The following is a 14,483-nucleotide window of genomic DNA, read 5'->3' on the forward strand; positions in this document are numbered from 1 at the left end:
TAATGCTCTCCAAGAAAGTCCTCCATCTCTTTCCTGCGAGAGAGAACGAATCTAAGATGCCCAGAGAAATAGTGATCATGTAGATCTGAGATTATATAGGTCCTTAGCCTTCTGATTCCGGACCAGTATTCTTGCCATTGCACCATTGCATTTTTATATTTCTATTGGAAAACAGCTTGTAGAATTCTTAAAGCCAATACTTTACATTGACAAATCACGTTAATGCTGTGCTCTCTGAAAAACCACAGGTAGCCAGGGGATGTGGGGGTGGAGGGATGAGATATTTAATAATTAGAACATGTGAAGTGGAAAAAGCCCTATACTTGGAGTCGGAAGACCCATATTCAAATCTGGCTTCTGCCAGTTGATAGGCCCTCCTCCAAGAGAGCTTTACTTAATATCTTGCCCTGTCTACTTAAAGTAAGATGAAATGAGGATTGAGTGAAATCTCTGCCAGGAGAACTATAAAATACTATCTGGGCATAAATTAAAATAACCATTGGGACTTCCTGGCGGTCCAGTTGTTAAGACTCCACGCTTCCACTGCAGTGGGCATAGGTTCAATCCCTGGTCGGGGAACTAAGATCCTGCATGCCGTGCGGCATGGCAAAAAAAACAAAAAACAAAAACCATTGCTTACCCACAAAGGTTTAAATGGATTCTCTTTCTTTTTTTAGAATTTCATATCTTAATTTTATTGATGTGTTAACAAATCTCTTAAAATACTATCTTTATGAAAGAACAGCGTCTATCTATGAGTAGATTTATAGTGGTAGAGTTGTTTTAGGTTGGATCATCTGGGAACATTCTGAGACAGAGATTTCAGTGCATGCGATTTCCAAGAGAGTGTTTAGGGAGAATCGCAGCTGTAAGGAGTGAGGCCAGCATGGTTTAGTAGAGGAGGTTCCACGGGGTCTCAAGCTAGGATGGCTGCTCAGGATTGACCTGAATTGAGATGAGGGCGCCAGGCCTTTTTAATCCCACATAACCAGTCATGGATGCTGGCTGCTCTGGAGGAGGGGTTGTAACCTTGGGCCAGGCAGCTCCTTTGGGCAAAGGCAATTATCAGAGAGGGACTTAGCGCAGGTAGGGGGTTGATGAGTGCCTAATCAGTGATTCTGTTTTCTTAATTTTCAGCCCTCCTACAGTGATATAGCAGCCAATCCAAAGGTATTAAAATGGATGACAGAGCTCACCAAACTGCGAAAGCAAATCAAAGGTATAAAATGTGCCATTTTTCTAATATAATTGCATTTTAAAATATTCTTTATAATAATATCTGAGAATTATAGTTATAATTTTTGGTAATTTTAAATCTTGGACACTATCTGGAAAAATAAAAGTTCTCTTGTTCTTTTAGTAGTTATGGTCAAAGTTGCAATACTATATTACATTCTTCCAAATGTCTTTCATGTGTTTTTATTAGTAATAGTCTTTTGAAGGGTACCCTAGATTATATATTCACAGGTGGTATTGTATTATGAAGTTTATATGAAACATATTTCAAATATTAAGCAGTTTTGGGTTTGGGTAGGTATTAAGAATTTTTGGTGGGTATTTCATCCAAGGCTAAGAATAATCATCAGCCTTTTATACTACAAAGACTAAATTGTAAGTCGTCTTGAATCAAAAACTAGGTCGTGTGTTACTGGGTGTCAGTCCAGTATAGCACCTGCTAAGGTTTATTTCCTTTGTGGCTGTTCAGTGAACATGCTTTTTAATAATTGTTAATACCTAAAAAATTATCTGTACCGAGTGTGGGTTTGTAATCTGGAGCATCACATTTTGGTTTACTCATTTGAATTTATTCAACAGAAATTTTAGTGTCTGTAAATACCAAGTACTTGAAGACATCTGAGGTTGTAGCAGTGAACAAGACAAACAGGGTCCCTATTGTCATTGAGTTTATTTACATTCTTATGGTTAAATAAGTTCTCCTACTTCTTTAGAATTTTCCCTTAAAATTCTGTCAAAAATTTCCTCGTGTAACACCAGTTTCCAACCATCAGTGAGAATCACTACCTTGAATGTATTACTAATGAGTGTCGTTAAATTATTAGCCTCCTAACTAATTTCCCAATTTTCTTCCACTCTTACTGTCCTGCAGTGCCTTCTCTGCATAGCAGCCAAAATTATCTTTTATAAAAACTATGTTACTATCTTGTCCATAGCTCTTCAGTGGACTTCCCTTTCCACTTAGAATAAAGTCCAAACCCCTTACCCAGGCTTTCAAGGCCCTTTATACTCTGCCCTTTGCCCATTTTATCACTTTTCCTCATTTTCTGTTCCTTAAATATGTCATGATTTAGGGACCTTGCCCTGGCTATTGCCTCAACTGGGGAGAAATGTTCTTCCCCTAAATCTTCTATGCTAGGTTAGCTCCTTTTAAATCCATGTTCAACTAGGACGTTACCATCTCAGAAAGGCCTTCTTTGTCAATTCCATCCAAAGGAGTTGCTCTTCCAAAAAGCACACTTCTTTAACATTGTGACATCATTCTACTTTATCTTCTTTATAGCACTTAGCAATCATTGAAATTATTTTGTTTATTAATCTGATTACTTAGTTTTTGTTTTTTTACTTCCTGAATACATGCTCCATGACAACGGAGACCATGTTTGTTTGTTTACTACTGTATGCTCATCAGAGCATCACTTTAGTCGGCTTTCTATGAATATTGGTTGAAAGGAAAACCATATAATTCTCTCAGTGTATATATATAATTTAAATATTTCATGTGACTTTGAAATATCTGAGCCTGTGTGTTGTTGATGTATACTTTGCTTTTGCATCTCTTGCACCTTTTTTGACCTAACTTCATTTTAGCTAAAATCAGTATTACTGATCTACCCTCTTGGTTCTGAAATGTAGATGCAAAACACAAAACCTCTGATGGAGAGTTTGTACCTCAGACACGTCCACGTAGTAACACTCTTCCAAAAAGCTTTGGCTCTTCTCTAGACCATGAAGATGAAGAGAATGAAGATGAATCCCGGGTCATTCAGAAGGAGAAGAAGCCATCTAAGGAAGCAACACTTGAACTTATTCTGAAAAGACTGAAAGAAAAACGTGTTGAGAGGTGTCTTCCAGAAGATATCAAAGTAATCTTGAGCTATGGTTTTTGCCCAGACTAGCCTTTAGAATACCTGAAATAAAATAATTACAATAGTGGCATAAAGATGTCTAGGTAGTCTGCTGGCCTCAGTTTACTCTCCAGGTTTGTAGTTATAGAAGCATGTTTTTATCAGCACAACAGAAGTGCTTGAGTCAAAATAATAAAACTAAAAAAACTAGAATGTGGTCTGTTCACTTATATTGGAGGCAGTTAGCAAGATGAGTGTGTTAAGAGCACGAAATATACCAGAGTTTCAATCTTGGCCTTGTGTCTTAGTAGTTGTATGTATTAAATTCTTAGCTTATGCCAGTTCCTGACTGGTTATATTATATGCATTCTGCTGCTGAGTCCCTTCAACAGCCATGTGACTGCGATTATGTCCATTAAAGTACTAACACAATTAGTTATGAGGACTAATTGAATGCATTTTTATGAAGAACCATTACTTAGTATAGCCTATGCCTAGGGCAGTCCTGGTCAAAGCACTTGGCAACCAAGATCATTTATCAGATGAAATTTGCTGGGAGACTACAGAGGTAGATGGTCTTAGGTGAACTTTTGTCCAGGCAGTGATGAATCCTGATGTGCATTCCTATCTTGACAACAGAGTATACCTCATGATCGAAATATTGGAGTCTTTCTCCCTTCAAACAGAGCTGGATTAGAAATTCTAGTTGCTCCCCTCCCCAGTTTTTCTTTCATTCTTTCTTTCTTTATTTTTGGCTGCATTGGGTCTTCATTGCTACATGCAGGCTTTCTCTAGTTGTGGCAAGTGGGGGCTACTCTTCGTTGCGGTGCACAGGCTTCTCATTGCGGTGGCTTCTCTTGTTGCAGAGCATGGGCTTTAGGCATCTGGGCTTCAGTGGTTGTGGCTCACGGGCTCAGTAGTTGTGGCTCACAGTCTCTAGAGCACAGGCTCAGTAGTTGTGGCACACAGGCTTAGTTGCTCTGCGGCATGTGGGATCTTCCCGGACTAGGGATCGAACCCATGTCCCCTGCATTGGCAGGTGGATTCTTAACCACTGTGCCACCAGGGAAGTTCCCCCAATTTTTCTTGGTTTTACTTTTATGTTATACCAGCCTCCTCTCCTCCTCAACCCCTTTCCTATAAATGATTTTGATTGGATTAGCTTTATTCAAATTCCTTTTCCTAGGTTTAAGGTACAAGCTTGAGGTTGAAATCACAATGTTTTACAGAGTCTTCACCTGGCTGTCCTCTACTGAACGTACATAATCTAAAATGCTTGTTATAGGAAGTACATATCCACTGAAGTTTTTTTTGTACCTCTAGTTTTCATTCTGATGACAAACAGGGTAATTTTAATTAGTCCTAGGAGTAATTGGAGAGTTTTATTTGGGTTAAAGTGTATTCTGTGGAACATTGGTTCATTGGTATGTTAAAAGGTTGTGCTGTGGAACAAAGGGAGAAGGAGTTATGGGCAAATAAATTTGGGATTCCTGCCTACTACCATTAGAGTACTGAAAGATGGGAGAAGAGTATCTTACTTTCAGTATAAAGAAAGTGCCAGATGAAGGGGAACTGAAGTCATAGAGTAGAAGGCTAGGGTCACAAATTGACATTGTTGAGCTTTTTTCAGGATCTTTCCACTATACTGCTGCCAGATTTTAACAGTTTAGGAGAAACACCAGGTTTAAGACCTGTGCTTGTTGTGTGCCTGTGTTTTGTGTTTGTGCCCACACACAACAAAATTATAGTTATACTGCTAATAAAAGATTATGTGCAGGGCTCCCCTGGTGGTGCAGTGGTTGGGAGTCTGCCTGCCGATGCGGGGGGCACGGGTTTGTGTCCCGGTCCGGGGGGATCCCACATGCCGCGGAGCGTCTGGGCCCGTGAGCCGTGGCCGCTGAGCCTGCGCGTCCGGAGCCTGTGCTCTGCAACGGGAGAGGCCGCAGTGGTGAGAGGCCCGCGTACCGCAAAAAAAAAAAAAGATTATGTGCAAAATTAAATAAACTAATAGGCATTTATTTTCTTTATTGTGTGCTGAGTAGGCACTGTGTAAATGCCTTTACAACATATTAACTCATTTAGTCCTCATTAGAGCTCTGTGAGGTAGGTGAAGTATCCCCATTTACAGATCAGGATGTTGAACAAAAAGAGGCTAAGTAACTTACCCAAGGTACTAAGCTCTGGTATTCATCACTTATTCAGATAAAATATAATAAATCAAACCACCAAAGGTGGTTGGTACCTAGTTTTAGAAGACCAGATTCTCCAAGAGACTGAAAAATGTTGCCTGCAAATCCATAAGCAAAAGATGTGTTCTTATTAACCTAAGCAAGAGTGGTAATGGGCTGCCCTTTCAGCCAAATTATTTACATTGTGCTGGGGAAGGGAATGATGCTGCTAATGGAAGGATTTTTTTGTTTGTTTGTTTTTATTCTAGAAAATGACAAAAGATCATTTGGTAGAAGAGAAAACTTCTCTCCAGAAAAGTCTTCTTTATTATGAAAGTCAACATGGAAGGCCGGTAATGTCTCTCTTGCTGAAAAGATTTGATTTTCTGTCTTCAAGAACATGAATCACTTTTGTGGCCCACATCTTCAGAGCTGTTTCATAGAGCATTGTTTCCTACATTTGGGAGATTGCCTACTTATTTAAAATTACTTTTTAAAAATTGCAGGGAAAGTGATATTGCTCAATGTTTTAGAAATTTTAGATTTCTGATGACTAGGTGATTTCCATTTTTCTTGCTTCAGGTAACCAGGGAAGAAAGGCACATTGTTAAACCTCTTTATGATAGATACAGACTTGTAAAACAGATGCTGACAAGAGCTAGCATCACTCCTGTCCTTGTAAGTAAAACATGCGAATATTTATCTAGTTCATTTTACCAAAACCTACTCTTTAAAAAAAAATTATTATTATGGTGGTATATTAGAGAAATACACAGCCAAGGTAACAAGAATTGTGTATGTAAGGTGAGGTTACTGCTTTAAAAGAATAGGAAGTTAATAATAAATGCCTACTATTACTTCCCAGGCACTCTTACAAGCATTTTTACTTATGATTATGTCATTAAGTCCTGACAAGTTAAGTCACAACAGGTAGAGAGGACGGTAGCCTCATTTCACAGATGATGAACCTGAAACTCAGGAGTGATGTACCCACGGTTACCTACTTGTAGAATTAAAAACTCATATTTCAGACCCTTGCCTATTTCTTTCCATTTAAATTCATGCCTTTGAAACTACATTACTTTTGTGATGGCCATCATGATGATGTTCACTTAATTGCACAATAATGTAGACTGATTTTTTTTTCAAGTTCATCTTTTTTAACAAAAAAGTCTATTAAAATAATACTTATTCATATATATGTGCATTTTTTTTGAGAAAAAATGAAAACTCAAATGCTTACGTGCATATTAAGTGCTGTCTCCAAATTAACCATTAGATAGTATGGCTCTAGATGTCTCTCAGGCTCAAATAGAAAACAGCATGTGCCCGTTCTGCATCATCTCCTAGGAATTAATTCTCTGGAGCTTATGGTTTGCTTAAGCTTGCAGGCCATTTTTATGTTGATGGCCTCTTGAAATAAGGGTTCCCTTTAGGCTTCGACTCTCTGGCTACTCATTATTAGAATGTTCACAGTGGCCTTCTGAGCACCTTTTATTTAGCCCTTATATAAACATTCTTTTTTAACTGGCTGTTTTTTTAGTTGGCCATCTCTTAACAGTATTTAGATATAATCAGTTTTCTTTGAACAGTGAATCCTGTATAGTTTATATTCTTTTCACACATAAGATAGTTTAATACAGATTTTATCTTTTGATTACAAGGTATTTTTTGTGTGTCACTGACATTTTCATAATTCCATAATAGTATAAATAGTCTTTGAATTTATTTATGAAAACCATCTTAGAATTCCACACATTTGTTTTTAAAAACTGAGTCTATAGGAAGCATTTCTAGATCTTATGGATGCCTAAATATGACTGTCGTAAAGAGAAATTGGGAATCTAAAAATTAAGCCAAGACAATAGGAAAGAATCGTTTTTCCAACAGATGGCGCTAGCAGTTCCTCAAAAGTTTAAACATAGAGTTACCATATGACCTAGCAGTTCTCTTCCTAGGTATATACCCAAGAGAATTGAAAACATGTCCGCACAAAAATTTGTAGACAGGTCTTCAGAGTAGCATTGTTCATAATAGCCAAAGTGTAAAAACAGTCCAGATGTTCAGCCAACTGACAGATAAACATAATGGGGTATATCTGTATAGTGGAATATTATTCAGCCATGCAAAGGGATGAAGTACTGGTACACACTACAACCCGGATAAACCTTAAAAAACATTTATGCTAAGTGAAAAAAGCCAGACACAAAAGGCCACATACTGTATGATTCCATTTATATGAAATATCCAGAATAGACCAGCCCATTGAGACAGAAAGTAGATTGTTGTTTGCCATGGGCTGGGGAGAGAGGGCTCATGAGTACAGGGTTTCCTTTTGGGGTGATGAAATGTTCTAGAATCACATAGTGGTGATGGTTGTACAACTTTGTGCATATACTAAAAACCACTAAATTGTACACTTTAAAAGAGTGAATTTTATGGTATATGAATTATATCTTTTTAAAAATATTTATTTATTTAGCTAGCAGTGCTGGTCCTTAGTTGTGGCACACGGGCGGGATCTACGTTGTGGCATGTGGGATCTTCTAGTTGCGGCATGCAGGATCTTTAGTTGCAGCATGCAAACTCTTAGTTGCGGCATGTGGGATCTAGTTCCCTGATCAGAGATCGAACCCGGGCCCCCTGCATTGGGAGCATGGAGTCTTAGCTACTGAACCACCAGGGAAGTACCTATGGTATATGAATTATATCTTAATGAAGCTGTTATTTTTTAAAAAGGAGTATAAAGGGGTCCTCAGACCAAAAAAGTTGACAGCTTGGTTAAAAAGAAAAATGCTCCCAATTAAATAAATAATATGTCACACATTATTATTTAGAATTTTAAAAACATTTATTGAATGAGCTCTTAGAATTACCTAGACATAAATTATCATTTGTCACTCTTACGGATACATAACAAGAAAAAAGCAAAAATAAATTTAGTAAAGAATTCCTAAAAAATTTTAAAGCATATGGTTAGAATTTTGAAAATAAAGTTTTAAGATCTATTAAACTTTATTTTAACTGTAATAGTGAAGTGAATCTTCATTGAACATTTTAAATACTTAAAATGTAACCCATTATATGTTTATTGTTACAGGGATCTCCATCCACCAAGCGAAGGGGTCAGATGTTACAGCCAATCATAGAAGGAGAAACTGCACATTTTTTTGAGGAAATCAAGGTAATCCTTAAGAGAAATTATTCTCTGATCTTTTTCCTAAAGGAAAAATTGAAATCATGGCATGTTTGATTCTCTGTTTGGATATATTTTTAGGAAGAAGAAGAAGAAGATGGTGTTAGTCTGTCCTCTGAGTTAACTGATATCTTGAAAACTGCTGTACAGGCACAGTCTTCATTGGAAAACTCAGAATCTGATATGGAAGAAAATCAAGAAAAACTGGCTCTAGATCTCCGATTGTCAAGTACTCGAGCAGCTTCTATGTATGTATCCTGGTTTGTGATTTTAGCCTATTCATGTAATAAAATTTATATGCAAAGAAATTCAGTGTTAAATAATTGAGTAAAGAAAAGAAATACACCCATTTTGAAAAGTGTGCTTTACAAATACATGTTGTGATTCACATTTTCTTTATTGAAAATTAGTGTGTTTTAAAAATTAAAAAAAACGGGCTTCCCTGGTGGCGCAGTGGTTGAGAGTCCGCCTGCTGATGCAGGGGACACGGGTTCGTGCCCTGGTCTGGGAAGGTCCCACGTGACGCAGAACGGCTGGGCCCATGAGCCATGGCCGCTGAGCCTGTGCGTCCGGAGCCTGTGCTCCGCAATGGGAGAGACCACAACAGTGAGAGGTCCGCGTACCGCAAAAAATAAATAAACCTAAAATCCTACGTTTGCTGTATGACAAAGTGCTGGAACCAGCTGAGAGTCGTCTGTTAGTTTGTGCTCTTTGAGCTTCTTTACCTGATATGGCCTTTGGTTCTAGTTGTTAGCCCTGGCGTCACTTTAGGATCGTGTGGGAAGTTGTTTTGTTTTTGTTTTTGTTTTAAATACTTATGCAGAGCCCTACCAGCAGCTATTCTGATTTAGTCGCTCCAAGGTGAAACCTAAGACATTGGTATATTCTAAAAGCTCCCCAGCTGGCTTGATTTTGCAGCCAGGGTTAGAAACACTGTTAAGAACATAATGAATCAAAAGTGCCCTTTGAAATGTTTTCTTCCCATTTCAATTTTAGGCCCGAATTACTGGAACAACTTTGGAAAGCCAGAGCTGAAAAAAAGAAACTACGTAAAACGTTACGGGAATTTGAAGAAGCATTTTATCAACAAAATGGAAGGTTTGTTGAGCATCACAAAATTGAATCTTCTTTCTTCTTAAACTCCCAAGTGCCCATATGTTGAAATAAAGAAATATATAAGAATAGAAATAAATTGTGCGTATAAGGATGTTAGCATTGAAAATAACGGTAAAAAACATTCCTTTATACTGTGCAGCCCTGCTCTTAATGGAAAGAAAAAGTCAGAGCTGGAGTAAACAACATCTGACAAAATATTTCAGGATTGTCCTAGAGAATGCTTGGTTGAGTGGCAGTTATTTTATGTTCCTTAATTCAGTATCCTCATCCTTTTGGAAGTGTTTGTGAAACGAGATCTCCTTTTAGAAAGGGTCCCAAATATGAGTGGTATCCTAACTAGTTTGGATTCTTATACTGAGACCATTGCTGCTTAGGCTGCATGTTGGGTCATTCTAGGGCACGTATTTCCAAGGTGTGTATCAGTGTGGCAGTCAATGTGGCTCCCCTATAATACAATATGGCAAGTGCCTTTATCTAACTGGGTAATACACAGTTGACCCAGTGGGACTCTTTTAAAAGTAAGAAAAATACATTCTAATTCAGATTGTGGCCAGAAATGAGGGTTATTTATCTCAGGCCTCAGAAAAGTTTTTCCATGTTACCAGACGGTCTTACCAAGCCAATAGCTCTATAGTAGTCCCCCCTCTTCAGTTTCTCTTTGCAGTTTCAATTACTCCATGGTTAATTGCGGTCCAGAAATATTAAATGGAAAGTTCTAGAAATAAACAATTCATAAAGTTTAAACTGTGCACTGTCCTGAGTAGTGTGATGAAATCTCGTGCTGGCCCACCCAGGACGTGAAGCATCCCTTTGTCCAGCATATCCTGCCCTTTAGTCAGTTAGTATCCATCTTGTTTGTCAGATCCGTCGTCACAGTATCTCAGTGCTTGTGCTCAAGTAACCCTTACTTTAGTTAATGCCCCAAAGCGCAAGAGTAGTGATGCTAGCAATTCAGATATGCCAAAGAGAAGCCACAGAGTACTTCAGGTGAAAAGGGGAAAGTTCTTTACTCAGTGAGGCTACGAAAAAAATCATGTGCTGAGGTGCTCCAATCTATAATAACGAATCTATCCGTGAAATTTTGAAGAAGGAAAAGGAAATTCCTACTAGTTTTGCTGTCATACCTCAAACTGCAGAAGTTATGGCCACAGTGCATGATAAGTGCTTAGTTGGTATGGAAAAGGCTTTAAACTTGTACTGTAAGATGTTTTGAGAGAGCCCGCATTCACATAACTTTTATTACAGAGTATTGTTATAATTATTCTATTTTATTATTAGTTATTGTTAATCTCTTACTGTGTCTAATTTATAAATTAAACTTTATCATAGGTATGTATGTATAGTATATATAGGGTTTGGTTTCAGGCATCCACTGGGGTCTTGGAATGTATCCCCACGGATAAGGAGGGGGACTACTGTGTTTGAGAGTCTTCTACATAGGTTGGCATATATGGTTAAAAAAATCTCAAGTGTGTTTTCCAAGTACCTTCTAATTCTTTGTCTTATTGGAAAAAAACTTTGCTTGTAGTTAGGGTAGTTTGATGCTTTACCTGGTTATTAAACTGAATTGCTTTGGGTCAGTAATATAAAGTGAGAAAAATGATTTTTTCGCTACCACTAAGATGTTATACTTTTACATCTTAATTCACTGAAGCCAGAGTTAAGTAATGTATGGAATGTATGAAATGACTCAGCGTAGCCTCTAGCACTTAGTATACACTCACAGACCTGACAGAGTCTAGTAGCTCATGTTTTATTAAAATATTTGATTATCTGTAGTTACCTGCAATCATCATTGATACTAATATCATCAATTAATCTGTCAATAGAGAAATACATCAAAATTAGAAGTGTTCTAGGAATATTCCATTGGGATGAAGGGAATTCGTCCAATTATCTTCTTTTTTCTCGCAGAACAGTTTTTTATTTGAGTTTGTATTGGGTAATATTCTGTCTCTCATTACGACAACTTCTGGGACTTTATTTTCCAGATGATCTCTAGGTTTTATTTTCTCCCCTAGGAATGCCCAGAAAGAGGATCGTGTTCCAGTGCTTGAGGAGTACAGGGAGTACAAGAAAATTAAAGCCAAGCTTAGGCTTCTTGAAGTTCTTATCAGCAAACAAGATTCTTCAAAATCCATATAAAATATGGTCCTTGAAAACATCATAAAATCAGTTGTATTCCCTGAAGCTATCATCATGTGTACTTGGCTGGTACTTAAGTTCATTTTGTCAGGCACTCACAGAGTCTCATTTTGTACTTGCTGGTGGTGCCACTAGAGAAATGATGGGAGGGTAAGTAGACCCTGTCTAGGGAGTGCGATGTTCCATGTTAACCACAGACTGCCCCTCTACCTTTAGCAAACATCCACTTTTCTTCATTGTTTTGTACTACAGATACATCGTGTTAGTAGAAGACTAATATTTTATCTTTTCAACTTTAAGAACTTTGGAGATAGAAGCTTTTTGTTATTACCAACTTTATTATTTTGTTTTTCATTACTCAAGAAAATTGAGAGGAAAATCTTCACATTGAATTCTTCTTCAGTTGCCTTTTTCTTACAGAATGACTGAAAATTTGAAAGAAAAGCCTATAAATGTGCACATATGCAACTATGTTCTCTGTTTTCTTAGAAAACCAAAATCAACTGAAATTTCAAGTCCTACTGTGGAACATATTTCTGTTAAATTCCCAAAGTGACACTTTCTCACAGGTAGTATGTTAGCAGAATTTTGCAATTCAGTGGTCACACAGCTCCTGGATGAAGATAACAGCGGGTAGACCAAAAAGTGACCTTGCTTATTAGTATAGTGAAAACACACAGCACACATCACACACAGAACTGAATTAATATCACATGCTGCCTTTGGGACTTAAGTTACTGTTTGTTTCCTCAGTTACAGTTTATCAGTTGGTGATGATGTGATTTGTCTGGATTAGATCCTGCATTTTTTTCCCCCTACCCACCTCCAGATAATGTGAGAAAATAGCCATGTCAGTATGTAGGAACTCTGATGGTGCTCAGATTTGTGTGTTCAATCAAATGGGCTTAAATTGGCAAAAGAATCATTATGCCTGAAGTAAATCTATTCTTAACAAGGGCTATACCACTGCATTTTTACATGTACCTTCAAGGGGTTGCATCATTTTTTTTTTCTTTTTTAATCAGCAAAATCCATAAAGAAAACATCCTCTAGAGGGATCACCTTTTGCTCAGTCACAAGCTGTTTAAAGCAGCTGGTTATAGGTGTATTGTGGTATGCCCCTTGTCATACACTCTAAGCATATCTTTTTTTTCTCTGGCTTTGCATGGCTTTTCTTCAGGTTCTTTCCTGGTATAATTCTGCTAATTATTTTCACAGAATGGTGACTTTATTTGTGCTAACAATATGATAGTCATTAACAGCATATTCTGATCAGGCTTAATCTAAGTGTTCATTTTTTTCCTGGTGCTTTTTTGGATTGATGAGTGTCTCACTTTGTGCCCATTTTTGCATGCAGTGACTCATGCATGGTTTTCTTAACTAGCTAATATTCATAATTTGTTCCATACAAAAATGGACTTTTGCAGCATCCTTTAATAAGGTGAGGGAAGCATGAACCTCAGACTTCTGGCACTATTACATAGCACATGAAGTAGCTTGATAATAAGTAGCATTTCTAGTACTTCACATTTCTAGTACTTCACATTTCACCTGTGTGTGCAATGCCTTTTTTGGGGGGAGGGAATGTTCCTTGGTAGTGAACATGTCATTGGGGAATAAAGCACTAAATCCAGCCCTTTTCGTGTGGTTTCCTTTTGATACAGCTAGGTTATTCATAATGTACACCTAGAAACGTGAAATTGAGAACACCAAAAGATGTTATCATTTTGATTTGAATTCATCATGCAGTGTACATTTAGTTAATTTCTTTCAGTCTCCAACAGGAGTATATCCAAACATCTTATTTAATGTGCACTGTATATTGTTTTATATGAATGTTTTATTTTATATACCACATGCAAAAATGTCCATATGCACTATTTAAATGTTTTAAATAATATATTCCTTCTTTATAATGCTAAATCTATATGAGTACCATATTTTTATAAGTCAGTGGCCTGACTGGTTTCATTTTAGAATTAACAGCTGCTTCATGATGTTGGTTATTCAGTTAATGTTTGGCTGTGAGTAGAATAGATAAAAAGTGGCATGGCAGCACTTATGCTATGTGACAGTATTGTGTGTCATAGTTCAGTAGTAAGTGGTAGAATTAGGCAGTTTGTGATAATTTTACTTTGGTACAAGTAAAAACTGTATATCTATATACAAACAGTATATAGATATATACGACTACAAGTATAATTGCATTGCTGTGTTTGGCACCTCATTGTATAGACTTTTGTAATAAAAGAACTTTAATGTTCTAAGTCATTGTAAATGTTTTTTGTTTTTTTCACTAGATGTTTAAAAAGAAGAAATAAAACCCTCAAGTGTTCCCTTGCCTTAATGTTCTCAGGCTTTGTTTGAATTACCCCAACCAGGGACCATGCGGGGAGACAGCAAGGTTACTAAACCACGTGACTGTCTACAGCTCTAGGGAGTGGTAAGACAAGGAAAGGCCATGTTGTTGATTCTCTTTGGAAATCTAGGGAGAAGATGCAGAGAGAATAGTCAGCATTTCTTGTTGCAGTGAATTATCTTATTAAGAAAACTTGACATGCAGTCTCTAAGAGAAGAGCTTGGCTTAAGGAAGGTGGGTATATTTAACAATTCCTTTATTTGAGTTTTACAGTCCAGGGACTGTTGAGCACAATGTGGAAGTCTATGGTCAAATGATGTTACTTGGGCTAAGAGAACGTATAACATATGGCTCTTCTAGGAGGGCTTATGTAACCTATATTAGAAGAGTTTCCTTCCAATTTCCAAAATGCCAGC

General features: G+C 37.4%; 2 protein-coding genes across 9 annotated transcripts in view; one reads left to right on the top strand and one right to left on the bottom strand.

The window, feature by feature from the left end:
* The window catches only part of FAM13B (family with sequence similarity 13 member B), an 87,296-nt gene extending 75,131 nt beyond the window's left edge, over positions 1–12,165 (top strand). For 7 of the 8 annotated variants that reach the window (XM_082834966.1, XM_082834967.1, XM_082834968.1 and 4 more), the window contains 8 exons: positions 1,138–1,219; positions 2,872–3,101; positions 5,521–5,604; positions 5,834–5,929; positions 8,352–8,435; positions 8,529–8,695; positions 9,444–9,545; positions 11,585–12,165. In XM_082834966.1, coding sequence (XP_082691092.1) covers positions 1,138–1,219; positions 2,872–3,101; positions 5,521–5,604; positions 5,834–5,929; positions 8,352–8,435; positions 8,529–8,695; positions 9,444–9,545; positions 11,585–11,708 — 969 coding nt within the window. In that variant the 3' untranslated portion in view covers positions 11,709–12,165. The remainder of the gene's footprint in view (positions 1–1,137; positions 1,220–2,871; positions 3,102–5,520; positions 5,605–5,833; positions 5,930–8,351; positions 8,436–8,528; positions 8,696–9,443; positions 9,546–11,584) is intronic. The other variant, XM_082834964.1, reaches the window with a different exon arrangement.
* PKD2L2 (polycystin 2 like 2, transient receptor potential cation channel) overlaps positions 11,788–14,483 on the bottom strand; it is a gene marked incomplete at both ends in the record, with an annotated part of 38,706 nt that continues 36,010 nt past the window's right edge. Inside the window, one exon of the mRNA XM_082834972.1 lies at positions 11,788–11,839. Within this exon, the coding sequence (XP_082691098.1) occupies positions 11,788–11,839 (52 nt within the window). The remainder of the gene's footprint in view (positions 11,840–14,483) is intronic.

The sequence above is a fragment of the Leucopleurus acutus genome (assembly GCF_964270905.1).
Source record: "Leucopleurus acutus genome assembly, chromosome: 3".
Taxonomy (NCBI): Eukaryota; Metazoa; Chordata; class Mammalia; order Artiodactyla; family Delphinidae; genus Leucopleurus; species Leucopleurus acutus.